The sequence below is a fragment of the Garra rufa genome, chromosome 25, assembly GCF_049309525.1.
Source record: "Garra rufa chromosome 25, GarRuf1.0, whole genome shotgun sequence".
Taxonomy (NCBI): Eukaryota; Metazoa; Chordata; class Actinopteri; order Cypriniformes; family Cyprinidae; genus Garra; species Garra rufa.
This window is the reverse complement of record NC_133385.1, coordinates 414,886-430,750: the sequence shown is the minus strand read 5'-3', so window position 1 is coordinate 430,750 and position 15,865 is coordinate 414,886. Positions and strand designations below refer to the sequence as shown.

Here is a 15,865-nt window from a genome sequence, read left to right as displayed (position 1 = left end):
ATAAATGCCATGATCAGCTGCTGGGTTTATAACTCCACATGATGTTTCTCAATCATTCACTCTGATTAAAGCAGTTTTAATGGACTGAATACTGTCTGTCACTGCACTGTAAAAAATATTTGTATGATTTGTAATAATATTTCGCAACCCTTTTCTCAAACAGCTCAGATTAGCAGTTGATCAGATATCATAATATTTTAAGTTTCTATTAATCTAATCTTCTTTGTATCTAATCAGATTTTTATTTAATATGATCTTTAAATTTAAATGTTAGGCTATTTAATTTAGGTTAAGCCAAGAAATTGATTTTACAGTGCGATTGTGTATTTAATATTGTCTGGGCATGATTTTAATTTAACGCAACATCCACAATAATACATTTTAAATAATAAAAGAAATTTGTTAGAAATGTATGCCCCTTCCCATTCTGTTTTTGCTGGAGAAAAACAGTAAGGGCTAAACGCAGCAAAAACGTTACTCCTGCATCACACAGATGCATAAATTGCATTTGTGACAAAGAGCTGCACAGGTGCAGATATCATAGCAATCTATCAATAAATGCACACACATTGTCCTCTGCATCTGACGCTAGCACTGCGGACTGAAAAACGCACTGAATAACACTGACCAGTTTCAAATGAGTTTTAAAGGAGACTGAGGTGATCATAACATTTATGAACAGATTACAGAGCTAATCACATTTTTTTAAAGGAGCTCAGCAGAAATAATGGCTGCTGAGTGCTAGAAGGAGGCTAAAGCCCCTTAAAATGGGCCTAAAGACAGCCCTGGAGATCATATTCAGTCTTTGGTGATTTTCTCTGATTCACTTTCCTAACCTCCTGGGGTTCAACCAATTTTTTAAAGTTTAATCTTAAACTCTGAGATGGGAAACATTCATGGTTGTAGGATACATGACTTAATATTTGACACGATAAAATGTTATAAAATTTAAAAAATATATAATTGTGTCTTTCAGTTTGCAGCAGCTTTTTCCACAAATCAAGTCAAGTCAAGATTATTCATACAATGCTTTTTACAATACAAGTTGTGTCAAGGCAATCTTACAGTATTAAAATTTCTCAATAATGTCTCAGTAATGCAAAAGTTCCAGAGTCTAATGCTCTTTTGATAAATGCTCAATTAAATAAATGTTGCATTTGTGCATTTATAGGAAAACGTCTCTAGGTTACGTATGTAACCTTAGTTCCCTGAGAATAGGGAACGAGACACTGCGTCCTCTAGAGGGCGCTTTGGGGAACGCTGCAGCGTGCCTCATGTCTGAAGAATGCATAGAAAAACTACATGAAATGGCCGGCGCCAGCGTATGACGTCACCGCGGCGGGCACGTCGCTGCCGCTGCGTCACTACCGGGCGACCATAACATAAAAGAGGCGCCCATGCAACACAATACATCTTCATGTCTGAAGCTTTATCGTCCGAAGCATGGTGAAGAAGTCTAGAGGACGCAGTGTCTCGTTCCCTATTCTCAGGGAACTAAGGTTACATACGTAACCTAGTGACGTTCCCTTCCGAAGGGAACTCTCACTGCGTCCTCTAGAGGGCGCTTTGGGGAACGGATATACCAACGCTGCCATGCTGAGGGGAGTGCATGCTATGCCAGCGAGCACTAAGCAACAATTCTGCGAGGAATTGCCCCTACTAGGACGTGGTGACGGCTGTCAAAACGTTGTCCCTCACGGCCAGAGGCCTGAACTGTTACCCACTTACCAGACTGGGTAGAACCCAGGGCACAGCTCAGGCTTGGAATTAAGTAATTCCTTCTGAGGGAAACGGCTAAGTTTCGATGGAAACTTAGACTTGCCAGAACCAGGGACTACCGCAACATAGGGCCTAGTTCCCTCAGGAACTGGCTCCCATATGAGGGCAGAAACCTGTCCTGGGTCCGTTCAAAGGGCCACTAGTAGTGGCACGCCCTAATAGTGGATGGTCAGCAGACATCAGCTATGATATCAAAAGGAGTCGAACCCAGGGAACCGGGGTTGTGAGCCAACTCCAATAGATGGGAACGAGGCAAAACGCATGACCCATACCAAAAAGGGTTTAAAGGAGGAACCCAAAACTTGGTGGGGACCTACCAACACGTGGATTTATAGAAGTGCCCCAGGTATATGTGCACTTACCACTCTTGTGGTTTTAAAGGAAGACGCCCAGGCATAGCGTGGGACGCTTACCGAAATGATCAGATTTAAGGAGAGTGTTTTCCCAGGGGGTTACACTATCAGCTCCATGCCGTCTGAAGAGACGGAAAGGGGATAACCCTGACGGTGAGGGGATTGCCGTGCTGACCCTACTCTGGACAAAGGCTTGCAAGCTATCTGTCAACAGAGATGGACATGGAGCTGAGACCATCCTGTAATAGTGGACGGTAGTAGAGGACAATTCCTAACCCTGCCACAGGAAGGATTGATCTCCAGAAGGGGGCACTGCTCTCAGGGAACCCTTAATGAGAAGGGGGAGCGTGCACGGCCCGGTCCACACGACCTGTATAAAGGTCCGGCAATCTCACGAAGGTGGGTTGGCGCTCACAGAGGACCCTTCCAAAGAAGGGGAGCTGCGTAACCCAACGGGAGCGAATGCTCTCACCGTTATCCTTCATAGAGGGGAGCATACATCAGAATACAAGGCTGGAGAGTAAAAACCTGAAGCATGAAGGTCAAGCTCCTACCCTGAGACACAGGGAGGAAAACTTGGCCACCAAGGAGTGGTGCTCTTATTAGTGAACCCTAGAAAAGGGGGCACGCCATCGTCCTTGTCGAAGGTTCGTAACTCTCAATGGTCTATCCCTGGTAGATTCCTACCCTAAGAAGGGAGGAAGAATTTCCGTCCTGGGATGGTGCTCTGAAGGGAACCCTAAACTTAGGGGAGCTATAAGATCAGTTCCAACAATCCTGCGCACAGGGAGGAACGTGAGTTCTTAAGCTCTAACAAACCCTTTCCTCAGAAAGGGGAGCACTGTTTGGTTTGTCTTGAAGAATTCTGGTAGCTCCGGAATTAAACATAAGGACAGCTTCCTAACCCTGAGGTCAGGGGGAAAACCAATCCTATGGTTTAAACACTTCGTAAAACCTTTCCTCGGAAAGGGAAGTGAACTGAGGCCTGAGGAGCGAGAATCGGTCCTAAAGTGACGGCTTTCTAAGGTGTTTAAACACCGAAGGATACTCAAACCCTCTCACATAGAGGGAGGCATTCGTCAGCCTGGGTGTAGATCCTACATCAAGTACTGCCTCAGCCCTCAGGCTTAGAATGAGGTGACCTGAAGAGAGTCACAGAGTGGCGCTCAGAATCTTTTCTTTTTATATAAAACCCTTTCCGCAGAAAGGGGAGCGTTCACCAAAGTAACCCGTGAATCATGACCCAAAGCTGGAAAGCGTATCACCAGGTGGTGCTCAAATAGAACCTTTTCCGCAGAAAAGGGAGCATCCAAAGCTGCTCCGAGTCCTCCTATTTAAGTGAACACCTGTCTCAACAGGTGGAGATACTCCGTTTCCATGGAAACCATTCACTTAGGAGAGGAGACGAAGCGGATCCTCGCACGCAGGCCGTCTGCAACAGAGTTAAACATACTAGTGCAACCTTAAAAATTAATATCTTTAAGATGCTTACCTAGGAGAAAGGAAACATTTTTCCTTTGCTTGTTTAACCACTGAAGAGGGGAAGCCTAATTGTAGGCTGTCCTGCTGGAACAAGTGTTGTGCAGATGGACACCACCATACAACCGGAAGGGAGGGGTGCTCCGTCGAGATGTTTCCATATTCCTTTTCTAAGGAAAAACACAACACGTAACCTAACCCCGCAGGCCAAACGCCTATCCAGCCATGGGGGTGGGGGGGGGTGGCGTTATTAGGGAGTTATGCTCCTGTGTCAACAGGGCATAAGTCTTACACTAGGCCTGGAAAGGACAGCATTAAACATACCAAGGGCAACCTAAGAGAAAGACTTAGGGAGCTTACCTTGAAGAGGACAGAAGTCCTATGTGTAATATATGCTGTAAGGGATGGTTTACCGCACAGCCTGTGGTGTGAAGAGGGCAAATACTGCCGTAACCTTAATCCTTAGGATCAGAGGGGGAGCATCCGCCGTAGACTCGTCGTATTTCTTCTGTGAAGAGAGAAAACGTACACAGGCCTGAGACAGTATGAAGTTCCTTTTTTCTTTTTTTTTAAAATAAAAATGGATCGTACTCACCCATTTAAGAGCATCCTGCTTCATTGAAAAGGCGGGATTTTCCTCAGAAACCGCCTAATTCCAGACCATCAGTAAATTAGGGTTCCATACAGGTGGAACCACCAAAGAACATCATGGGTCCGGGGGGGTGCAGGAAGCTTTGATGGAGACAGGGGAATTAAAGATCATGTGTGTCATCAGGTGTCAAATAACGAGGACACGGATCAACACACCGCTTAAACGATTTGCTAGTGCTCGCCATAGTAGTTCAAAGAAAGGATTCTTACCGTTTCTTCCAATGCACATCCAAACAGAGAAAGCTGAAGACAGCGAAGATGTATTGTGTTGCACGGGCGCCTCTTTTATGTTATGGTCGCCCGGTAGTGACGCAGCGGCAGCGACGTGCACGCCGCGGTGACGTCATACGCTGGCGCCGGCCATTTCATGTAGTTTTTATATGCATTCTTCAGACATGAGGCACGCTGCAGCGTTCCCCAAAGCGCCCGCTAGAGGACGCAGTGAGAGTTCACTTCGGAAGGGAACTGCCGTCACGGCATATTTCTCAAATTACCTTTTCATCTGCCATCCTTCCATTTAATGCAGTAATCAGTGGGTTTGTGCTCAGTAGGCAACAACATTCTCAGAAAGAGGGTGAGGTTTATAGCGTCCCACTCACTAGTGACAGAAACATGTTCTGAGGCCTTGTCCACGGAAAATAGAGCTTTCTGAAAATCTGAAAACCAGTGTTGATGTTGAAGTGTGGCTTTTGAAAACGATGATGCATGTTTAGTCATGTGACACGCATTGTAACGATAAATATCAATGTTTATATTGGTTTTGTGCTATTCACTTTCACATTTTTGCTAAAGATGTTACTCTGTACTCTCTTCATAATGCAGGCCTGCAAAGATGACAGAAAATGTACTTACAGTTGCAGTCCTGCAGCAAAACATGAGGACAGCTGTGTTTAAGATCAAACATAATGGTGAGTGACCTGGATCAGTGAGATATTTTGGTCAACAAAATGATCCTGCAAGAAGAATTGCATTAAAGCTTATGTCTGTTTCATTTTATCAACTTTGTGAGCTTTTATGAGGTTTTATACATTTGCAGTTAGGCAAATTTAACATTTGAAGACATTGTACTGTAGTTGGAGAGCATTTTAATATGTAGATTACATAAAAAAAGCATCCAGAGTAATGTAGATGTAGCCTGAGTGAGAGCAAAAACAGATGCTTTCAATAAACAAAAACGCCACCCGTTCCAAATGCAGAAGTGAACTAACACTTATAAGAAAACTGAAGTGGAAACTGCAAACACTACATGTATTCTACGGAACAGTATATTGCTATGTTTTATTTTAAATACAAGTTTCTGTACATGTGACAGCTCTAAAATTAGTCCCGTAATCATGATGAAGAGCGGTCCCATCACATTCCTCATTTGTTGATTTCAGTCACTCCCACAACAGCATCTCTGACAGCGACTGTGTGCTTAAAGCAGCTGAGCTTCTGCTGTCTCTGCTCTACAACACAAGAGCAGCTTCACATCATGTTTGTTCTGGGTCTGATCACCTGTGTGGCGCTGACAGCATTCGGTGCTCAGGCAAAAGTGGTCGATAGCTTTGAGGAGTGTAAAGAGTTTTTCTACAAAGGCATAGAACCAAGTGGAATGGATCAGAATGCCAAAAAAGTCTGTCAGAAGCTGGAAAATGGACGCTTTTATTATGCTACTCTGTATTCGGTTTATGACAAGATCCCTCTCTACAGTGCCTACACATTGGACCCTACATGCTCAAGAGACAAAGAAAGAAATGACATCTGGCACCTCGAGCCACAGGTGACTATGAGCTTATGACAAAAGACTTTCATTAGCAGTCGAAGCTTTGTATTCCATAAGCAGCTCAGTTGATTAAACTATTGGTCTTCATTCTGTTTTGAAACTGCAAACCGAATGAAAAATACATTTAAAAAAAAAGACATTGTCTTTTAGTGGATATTTTATTACAAATATGGCAAAGCAATGTTCAATAAAGTACAATGTAGACAGTAGGAAAAAAGCCTTTAACGTATGTATGAAATTTAGAAGGAAAAAAAAAAACACCCCACAAAAGTCTTATCTTACAAGCAATAACACACCAAATGACCATTTATCATAATTTTTATTTATTTATTTATTTATTTTTTTTTTTGCAGATTTCCCAGCGTGAATCCCAAATTGATTATATGGTTAGAGAGACTCAAAATACTCAAAACCTTTATAGAGGAAATCAATCCATCAGCAGAGACTACAGTAACACCGGATACGATCGTGGACACCTGAACCCCAGCAGCTTCCAATGCAGTGACGGCCGAACAGCAACGTTCACGCTGACCAACGCTGCCCCTATGAAAGAGCAATTCAGTGTTCAATGGAAGGCATGGGAGACCACACTGAGGAATTATTTAATACAGCAGCTTATCAAGGAAGGTTATTTAGCAACAGCTTTCATTGTCACAGGTACAGTACCTGATCGCAATGTACGGATACCACACACAAACAGAGTGACGGTGCCCTCTCACGTCTGGACTGCTGTCCGTTACAAACACTTCTATAACAGTGAGTCCTTTTCCTTCGGCTTCATCGGAAGAAACCAGGAGGAAGATCCTGACATAAAGCTGATGAGTATCTCAGAGCTGAACAGTGAGCTGCAGTTGCGCTTTGGAACCAATCAGCAAATTAAGATTTTTGCTGATGATTGTTTTGGTAAATTAATGGAGGTTCAGGGCGTGTTTCCGAAGTTTATTAATCTTCACGTGCACCAAGCTATCGTGAAAAGGTCAGAATTTGAGGACATGAAAAATATCTTCAGCTTTGATGATAGCACACTTGAAAAAAGAGTCAAGGTGGATGAGATTACAGGAAAGATGTCTTTTACCAGCATGAGCACTTTCTACAATGTGGCAGAGAACCTGAAGGCTTTTACTACAAGTGTTTGTCTTATAACTAAAGCCAAAGGAAAAGCATGGAATTGGGATATAATGGCAGATGATCTTGAATGCCAGCTGTTCCCAGAGACGAAGACTGCAGCTGATGGCTCACTCTGCTCGAGCGTCTCTGAATCTGATTACAGATGTCAATGCGACACAGGAGGTGAAACCAAGCCCTGCTGCACCTCTCCCTGTGTTTACCAGGACAACTTTAATGGCTACAGGTGTTACTCAAGCCAGAGGCTGATAGAGTGCTCACCTCTATACTCACTCATCACAGTTAATGGAGAGAGGTGCTCATGGAATCAGCACTGTGCTACATATGGCTACGACTACTACTGGTGTAAGACCACCACTGGCAGCTGGGACTACTGCAGCCCTCCACTGTGGAACAGTGAGACCATAAATGGGGATGACTGCCGCGGCGACCACGCCTGTGGCACATATGGCTATGATTATCTGTGGTGCTACACAGATGATGAAGGCAACTGGGATTACTGCTGAAGAGACAGTAGATGGATTACAATGTTTATGACATTGATACTAATTTTTGGTATGACTTTGCAAAGTTGATTGTGATTGTACTTGCATTATTAACAAACATATAGTCTCTCATATATGCTTCTGAAATTAACACCAGCTGAAAATGTATTTTTCCTTGACGATTTATATGCAAAATCAAAATGCTCAATAAAAACCTCTATGAACCTAATAGTAATTTGTTAATTCTTACACGTAGTATGATTTGTTTCCAGTAAAAACAAATCTCTGACATTTATGAGTGTAGATTCATATAAAAACACACTGATGTGATTTATACGGGTAATAATTTGTATATGTGAGGTGACATAGGCCTTAATCCACTGATATATAATAGAGAATGTTTATAGATCAGGGCCCGTATTCACAAAACATCTTAAGGCTAAAAGTAGCTCATAACTTTCCAATTTAGGAGAAAATCTTAAAAAATAGTGGGCTTGTCACTCCTAAATTTAGCACTCCTATATTTTTGCTCTAAGAGTATTTCACAAAGCATTTTAGCACTAAAACTAGCTCCTAAATCTGTGAAAGGTTAGGAGCAGTGAAGAGGACTCCTAAGTCGCTAAGACCAAATCCCAACTATCCTAAAATGGCTGTTGCTGGCAATCTGCCTCTGAACTTAAACTTTTTAGAAACACTCTGTATTTATTTGCACATGTTTTTTTCGCACACAATTTTTTTGGTTTTGGAGGTTGTTCAAACTCCAATTTTTCTTTGATTATATCCTTGTTTCCATTAACAAGTTGGGCAAGAAGTAACAGCTGTTATTGCGTCCAGTTTGGTTTACTTTTACGTTTGCATATCTTATCAGCCATGATTAATCTATTCTGTTAATAAAAAGGCTGTTTATATGCATATCCGCTAATTGTTTATGAGAAGCACGCTTGTAAAAGGCTGATAATCAGCTGAACATATTCTTGTTTAATTCGTGACACTTAGCCTGCATTTTAAAATCTTGATGCCAGCATTTTTTTTAAACTTTATTTGAATATGGCAACTTAATATCATGCTCTACAATATTTCTATGAACAAATCTCTGACAGAGACCCTTCCCCTCTCAGCCAATCACAGTGTGCATAGTTAATGAGCCTGCTGACATCATCCATAGTAATGAGATCAACCCCACCCCTTACTCTCAGCTATAGAGCTTTCTCTATTACTTATTCACAAAGCTGCCAAGACAAACTTTTACTAAGTTTTAAGACAAAACTCTTAGCTGAAAACTTTTACTGCCATTTAGGAGAACTCTTAGGCCCCGTTTACACGAAGGGAAAACGCAGATATTTCCCTGCGGTTTGGCCTCTCATTTACACGAAAACCCCGTTTTTATCACAGAAAACGATTATTTCTAAAAACTCCGGCCAAAGTGGATAAATTTGAAAACACCGTTTTTACGTTGTAGTGTGGACTGTGAAAACGGAGGCTTTTGAAAATGATGACGCATATTTAGTCATGTGACGCATATTGTACCAATAGATATCTATGTTTACACCAGTAATTGTGCCTGTGTTATTCACTGTCACACACTGCTGCTAAAGAGATTTACCTTTTACACTCTTCAAATTGCAGTCCTAATATGATGACAGAAAATTTACTTTTGCTGTCCTGAAAAAACATGACGACAACTGCTTTTCAGATAAAATATGAATGAGCGGGAAATAGACGCGTCAGTGGAGGATGATATATTTCCGTAAATTATCCCGCCAGAAGAATTGCGTGAAAACATGCGCAGTAAAGCGAATTTGATGTTTTCCTACGTTTCAGTGTGGATGAGAAACTTTTGGATAACGCTTGGAAACGCTGGTGTGGACGGAGAGCGTTTTAAAATGAAAACTCCGTTTTCAAATGTATCTGGATTAATGTAAACGTAGCCTTAGTGCTAAGATAAAATGTTTTGTGAATACGGGCCACAATCACACTTGGCTCTCCATTAGAAAGAATTAAACATAAACATAATAAACATAATTTAAACATCAATTAAACATAATAACATTCTGATTTCTCCATCTTTTGATACAAATACAGGCCTGTTTAATAAAACTAGTAATAGACATATTTCCAGTACATTTTGTTATTAAAGAAACCTGCATTTTGCATCAGTTCAAGTCCTTGTGATACACAGATGTGCATATCAGCAACTCACTCTGAATCCTCAACTAACTTTGACAGTTGAGCAGATATATAGTGTTTATAATATGTAAAGTGCTTTAAACATATGTTTATAAAATGTTGTACTTTTGTAAAATAAAGGTCTGGGCTATAATCCATTCAGAGTCTTTGTTTCTCGTGATGCTAAGAGGAGCAGCAGTGTTTTATCGGCACAATTCCATCTGCTCTGCAGCCAACACAGGAAACATAAAATCAAAACATCCTGAGAGTGTTTTCACAGTGCTTTAGGTTTGATTACTGCAGCTCTTAAACACATCACTGCAGGAAGAAGAGACACGGATCCTAGAGCTTCTGCTTTCATGTTCTCTTCCTTATGATTCATTCTAGGATTCTTGCCGCCTCGAACCTCAACTCCTCGTACATACAATCAAACAAACAAATGAATGATTAGGGTCATAGAAACACACTCCGGAAGCATCAGTCTCTGGTTTAGCAGGATTATCATTTATTGAAAGTGTCGCTTTCTTGGCCTTTTTTCTGTTAGAAGAACAAAAAATGTTTGAGATGCAATGATCAGTGATATTTTGTCACTACATTCCCTACCGTTTTTCTGAACAAAGCAAAACCGTTCTTGAGTGCTGAAGAGCTATTTGAGTTTCAGTAATGATTAAAAAAATCAGTTTCAGCAAACAAGGCTTTGTTATGTCTCACTGTTTCCAACTTTTACTTTCAGATTGAGAAATGTTGATCTGCTGACGCATGAATAAGTGTCTGATTATTTAAACTGATGTTTTACATTGATTTAAAGAACCCAGTTTGCCAAATAAAACACAAAAGCTGTACAAAATAAAAATTAACACATTTTAAAACACTATTTTGTTATTTATATATTGCATTTAATATATTTCATAAAAATATGTGCAGTTGGTTTGTGGCGTAATTAATATTTATATTTATTTAGATCAGCAGACATCGCCAGCGATTCCAAACACTGAATCATTTGGGTTCGATTGATTGAAGGTTTTGGAAGAGCTCAGTTTCTCTATCACTAAGTGTAGTGCTAGTTAATGAGTTGATCTTAACAAGGTTTAATTAGTGTCGGCAGGTGTTTGACATCAATGAGAGACGTTAGAAAAGCTCCATTTGTTTCTGACTGGAAGAGAAAGGAGTCTGAGAGTGTGATGAGGAATGAGAGTCAATATTGAGTCAATGTGTGTTTGAAGAAAGACTAGATGAATGAGAGAAAAGAGTCAGAAAGATGAAGCAATATCAAGGAAAGCTGATCTGTGTTGTAGTTTTAAAGCACCAAATGACAGGAATAAAGAAAATCAACAGTTTTAGTCACTACAAACCAGAGAAGAGAGAAAGTGCTGACAGACTTTACTGAAGGCTAATATTACACTGATGCTCTCTCATATATCAGTCTCAGTTGCTGATGTTCCTGCGGGTCTTTGGTCTTCTTGGGCAGTAGCTTCACCCGCTGAGATCCAGTCTGTGATCGTGGCTCTGAATGAGTCCAGACTACTGTTAGAAACACAAATAATCATGGAGAGATTCTCTCTTTAAAGAATTCAATTCAATTCAATTGAGCTTTATTGGCATTACTATGGAATGGCACAATGTTGCCAAAGCAATAAAAAGCGAACAAGTTATACATCATATACAGTATAACACATACACGATAAATACATAAAAATAAAAACAAAAACAATAGCAAATACAATGTAAATATCTACAGAGAGCAGTGATAAGGAAAAAGAGTTCAGCCTTTGTTCCTCATAATATGGCAGGAGGATACATACTGCGCTGCTAAATGGATACACTTTTCTTTCTCTCCCAAAATATAACAGTTTGTCTTTGTGGCTTGCTTGCTGGAAATCCGCCACAAATTGATCTATCTGGGTAAAATAAGTGTCTCTGATGGTTTTATATTTGCTGCACTCTTTGCTTTTATTCATTTAGGAAAAATCAATCCTTTAGAATTTATCTTCATTTTTGTCTGAACTCAGCCTTTAATTGTCTTTGATCTGTGTGTTTACTGAAATGATTGTAGTCATCAACACTTAAAAAAATGATTTTATTAAGATCAATAAATAGGATATAGAGATAAAACATTTAAAATCAGGATAATGGAGGGGGAAAGGAGGTGTAATAAATTAAGACACAAGGGGAAGGGGGTTAAAGCTGTAAAATGCATTGATTTAAAAAAACTTAAATTCTTATAAATGGTTTCTTCTGCAGACTTTGTTGAACAGGTACGGCTCATGTAACGACTCTCACCTCCAGTTTCTGCTTCATGAGTGTCAGAAATGCTCCTCATCGGCTGATTCTCTTCATCTCACACCTGAACACAACATTAAAAACACTTATGATGTGAATTTGACAGTACAAGTATTGTCTGGTTTAATGTCACAAGAATTTTTCACAACAGTCTGTGAGCATCTGTCTGTGTGTGAACTGACCTTTGAATAAATAAATATAACAAAAAATATAATTTCTTTAGCCATAAACAAATTATGAAAGAAAGATGCAGAGTGCAAAATATATATATTTATTAAATATAAATACTTAATTGTTTTGGGATGGGATACTCCTCTTTCAAATGAAAGTGAATCAGAAACTCAAGTGAATCATTTGCACAGCAGCAGATCTGAAAGTGAATCATATCACAGAACGAGCTGAAACTCTGAACTACAGACACACTCACGGTTTCTACTTTAGCAAACAAGAGTCTGCTGAATGAGAGAGCTCATTGAAAACAGGGTTGTACGCAGGTTTTATAAATACAGAGGTCCCAAAATGGAAATTGTTTCCCGACTTACAAGTGTGCATTTTCAGATGTTTTAAGGTTCAAAAATTGGATAACAATACAGGCTTACAACCAAGTCATTGGACAGTAGTAGCAAAAATTATCTTTCAAGATAACAGATTCTTCTACTTGAGAATGAGACTGCAAATGTTGCAACACAATGAATGATTCAAGCTACAAACTGGAAATCGAGAAGATAGTGGGTTTTTTTTTTTTTTTTTTTTTTTTGACAATACATAACATCCCAAACAGGAATGGCCTTAATTAAGAAATATTTGAAGGATCATTTTGAATGGATGTAACAGTATGTATGAAACCTGCAAACACTGACCAAGAGTGATACAAAATTGAAATCCTAGATCTATTGGTGAAATACTAGTGAAATATCAGCATTCTTGGAATGTCTCTTGTTAAAACAGACCAATTGTTTTACAAAAAATATATTCAGTAATAGTCTTATGACAAAATATCTACAGTGGTGTGAAAAAGTGTTGGCCCCCTTCCTGATTTTTTTTTTTTTTTTTTTTTTTTTGCATGTTCGTCACACTTTAATGTTTCAGATCAAACAAATTTAAATATTCATTAAAGATAACACAAGTAAACACAACATGCAGTTTTTAAATGAAGGGTTTTTATATGAAGGGAAAACAAAATCCAAACCCACATGGCCCTGTGTGAAAGTGTTTAAAACACAAAACCTGTGTTAAAACATAACTGTGGTTTATCACACCTGAGTTCAGGTTCTCTAGCCACAGCCAGGCCTGATTACTGCCACACCTGTTCACAGTCAAGAAATCACTTAAATAGGAGCTGCCTGACGCTACACATCATGTTGAGGTCCAAAGAAATTCAGGAACAAATGAAAAAGAAAGTAATTGAGATCTATCGGTCTGGAAAAGGTTATAAAGCCATTTCTAAATCTTTGGGACTCCAGCGAACCACAGTGAGAGCCATTATCCACAAATGGAGAAAACATGGAACAGTGGTGAACTTTCCCAGGAGCGGCCAGCTGACCAAAATCACCCCAAGAGCGCAGTGACGACTCATCCAAGAGATCACGAAAGATCCCACAACATCTAAAGAACTGCAGACCTCTCTTGCCTCAGTTAAGGTCAGTGTTCATGACTCCACCACAAGAAAGACACTGGGCAAAAATGGCCTGCATGACAGAGTTCAGAGACCTGAGCAAAAAGAACAAAGGCTCATCTCAGTTTTGCCAGAAAACATCTTGATGATCCCCAAGACTTTTGGGAACATATTCTCTGTGGACTGATAAGGCAAAAGTTGAACTTTTTGGAAGATGTGTGTACCATTACATCTGGTGTAAAAGTAACACAGCATTTCAGAAAAAGAAGATCATATCAACAGTTAAATATGGAGGTGGTAGTGTTATGGTCTGGGGCTGTTTTACTGCTTCTGGACCTGGAAGACATGCTGTGATAAATGGAACCATAAATTCTGCTGTCTACAAAAAAAATCCTGAAGGACAATGTCTGGCCATCTGTTGGTGACCTCAAGCTGAAGCAAACCTGGGTTCTGCAGCAGGACAATGATCCAAAACACACCAGCAAATCCACCTCTGAATGGCTGAAGAAAAACCAAATGAAGACTTGAGTGTCCTAGTCAAAGCAAATCTTCCGGTGTGAGAGGACGCTGGTGCGATCTGGCTGCCGCTTCTCCATCAGAAAATTTAAACAGAAAGCAGTGATTTTGTGATCTACTTGAACTGCAATATTTTTGGTGTCTATGATCAACTGAACTTCACACGATTGCACGATCAGATGTGTCTTGGATTCCTAATTTACCGGGATCTAACCTGCTGACAACATGCTGTTTCGTTGCTTTTCAGTTATATTTTTTATTGTGATTTTAACTGGAGCTTACGGCAAGAAATACATCGAACACTTGGATCTTACTATGGTAAAATTCCTTCCATCTGAACTGATAAACTTACAACACTGGCTACTTCCTCCTACCTGTGTTTTGAAAACGCTGCGATTGTTACACCTCCTCCGTCGACCCAGGTATGTTCATCAGGGATCTCGTCGGAGTCTTCATGCAAGTGGTGCCGAGGTAAGCGCAGTTTGGTTGGAAAGGTGTTTGGACCGTCGTCATAAAACGGCACGAGGTGTTTGCTCCATGAATCTCTCCGATCTTCATAAATCTACTGCGTTGGCTGGAGGTATTCGCTTTGAAGAAGTAAGATTTGCGCATTTGAACATTCACTCTATAAACAATAAAGCGGCTTTAATTTGCGACATTATTGTGGATAAGAATGTAGACTTTCTTTGTTTGTCTGAATCTTAATATGTGTGTCTTACCAGGCTACACTTATATTGATCAACCACGAACTACCAGTAAAGGTGGCGGTCTTGCTGTGCTTTATAGATCTGATGTCTCTGTCACTGAAGTTACGTTACCGTGTTTTTCTTCATTTGAATGTTTGGCGTTCAAATTGAATAGTGTTTCACCAATTATTGTTTTAAATGTCTACCGTCCTCCAAAACCTAATTTTGCGGGTTTTTTTCCGGAATTGACTGAACTTTTGACACTTGCCAGTGCAATTTGTTTTCAGCGATTGTTTTAACTGGTGATTTTAATGTTCACGTGGACAATCAAAATTGCAATAACACGGTTTGTTTTATGGAAACATTGGATTGTTTTAATCTCACTCAATATGTCAATTTTCCAACACATAAGTATGGTCTTATATTAGACTTGGTTTGTACTACAGGTGTGAATATTGATCAGCTTGAGTGTACCGATGTATCATGTATAAGTGATCATAAGCTTATTACCTTTAGTGTGTTTCCATCTCCTCTGCAGACAAACAAGGAGCATGACATTTGCTTTAGAAAAATCAGAGACATCGATCTAGATTCTTTTACACAAAATGTCGGCGAGCTACCAGTTGTTACCTCCATTGATCAGTACAATGCTGCTTTTACATCTATCTTGGATAAGTTTGCCCCTGTGAAGAAACGTGTTGTTTCTTTTAAGAGGTCTTCACCATGGTATACGCCTGAGCTTCCTGAGCTTCGTGAGCTTAAAGCAGTTGGTCGTCGGTTGGAGCGACAATATAGAAAATCTGGCCTGACAGTTCACAAACTTATGTATGAACAACACCAGATTGAGTACCATAATTCGCTGAAAACTGGCAAAAACAGCATATTATTCAACGATTATTAGCAGTGGGGTTTCCAATCCATGAGTTTTGTTTAATACAATTAATAATCTAACTCAACCGATTACT

At 40.0% G+C, this 15,865-nt stretch overlaps 1 protein-coding gene across 1 annotated transcript; it reads left to right on the top strand.

Annotated features, from left to right (window-relative positions):
- The first annotated feature begins 5,736 nt into the window (after positions 1-5,736).
- LOC141302199 (uncharacterized) lies at positions 5,737-7,658 on the top strand. Its single transcript, XM_073832383.1, has 2 exons — positions 5,737-6,024; positions 6,381-7,658. Exons 1-2 carry the CDS (start codon positions 5,737-5,739, stop codon positions 7,656-7,658), a joined length of 1,566 nt encoding a protein of 521 aa, XP_073688484.1.
- Positions 7,659-15,865: the final 8,207 nt, after the last annotated feature.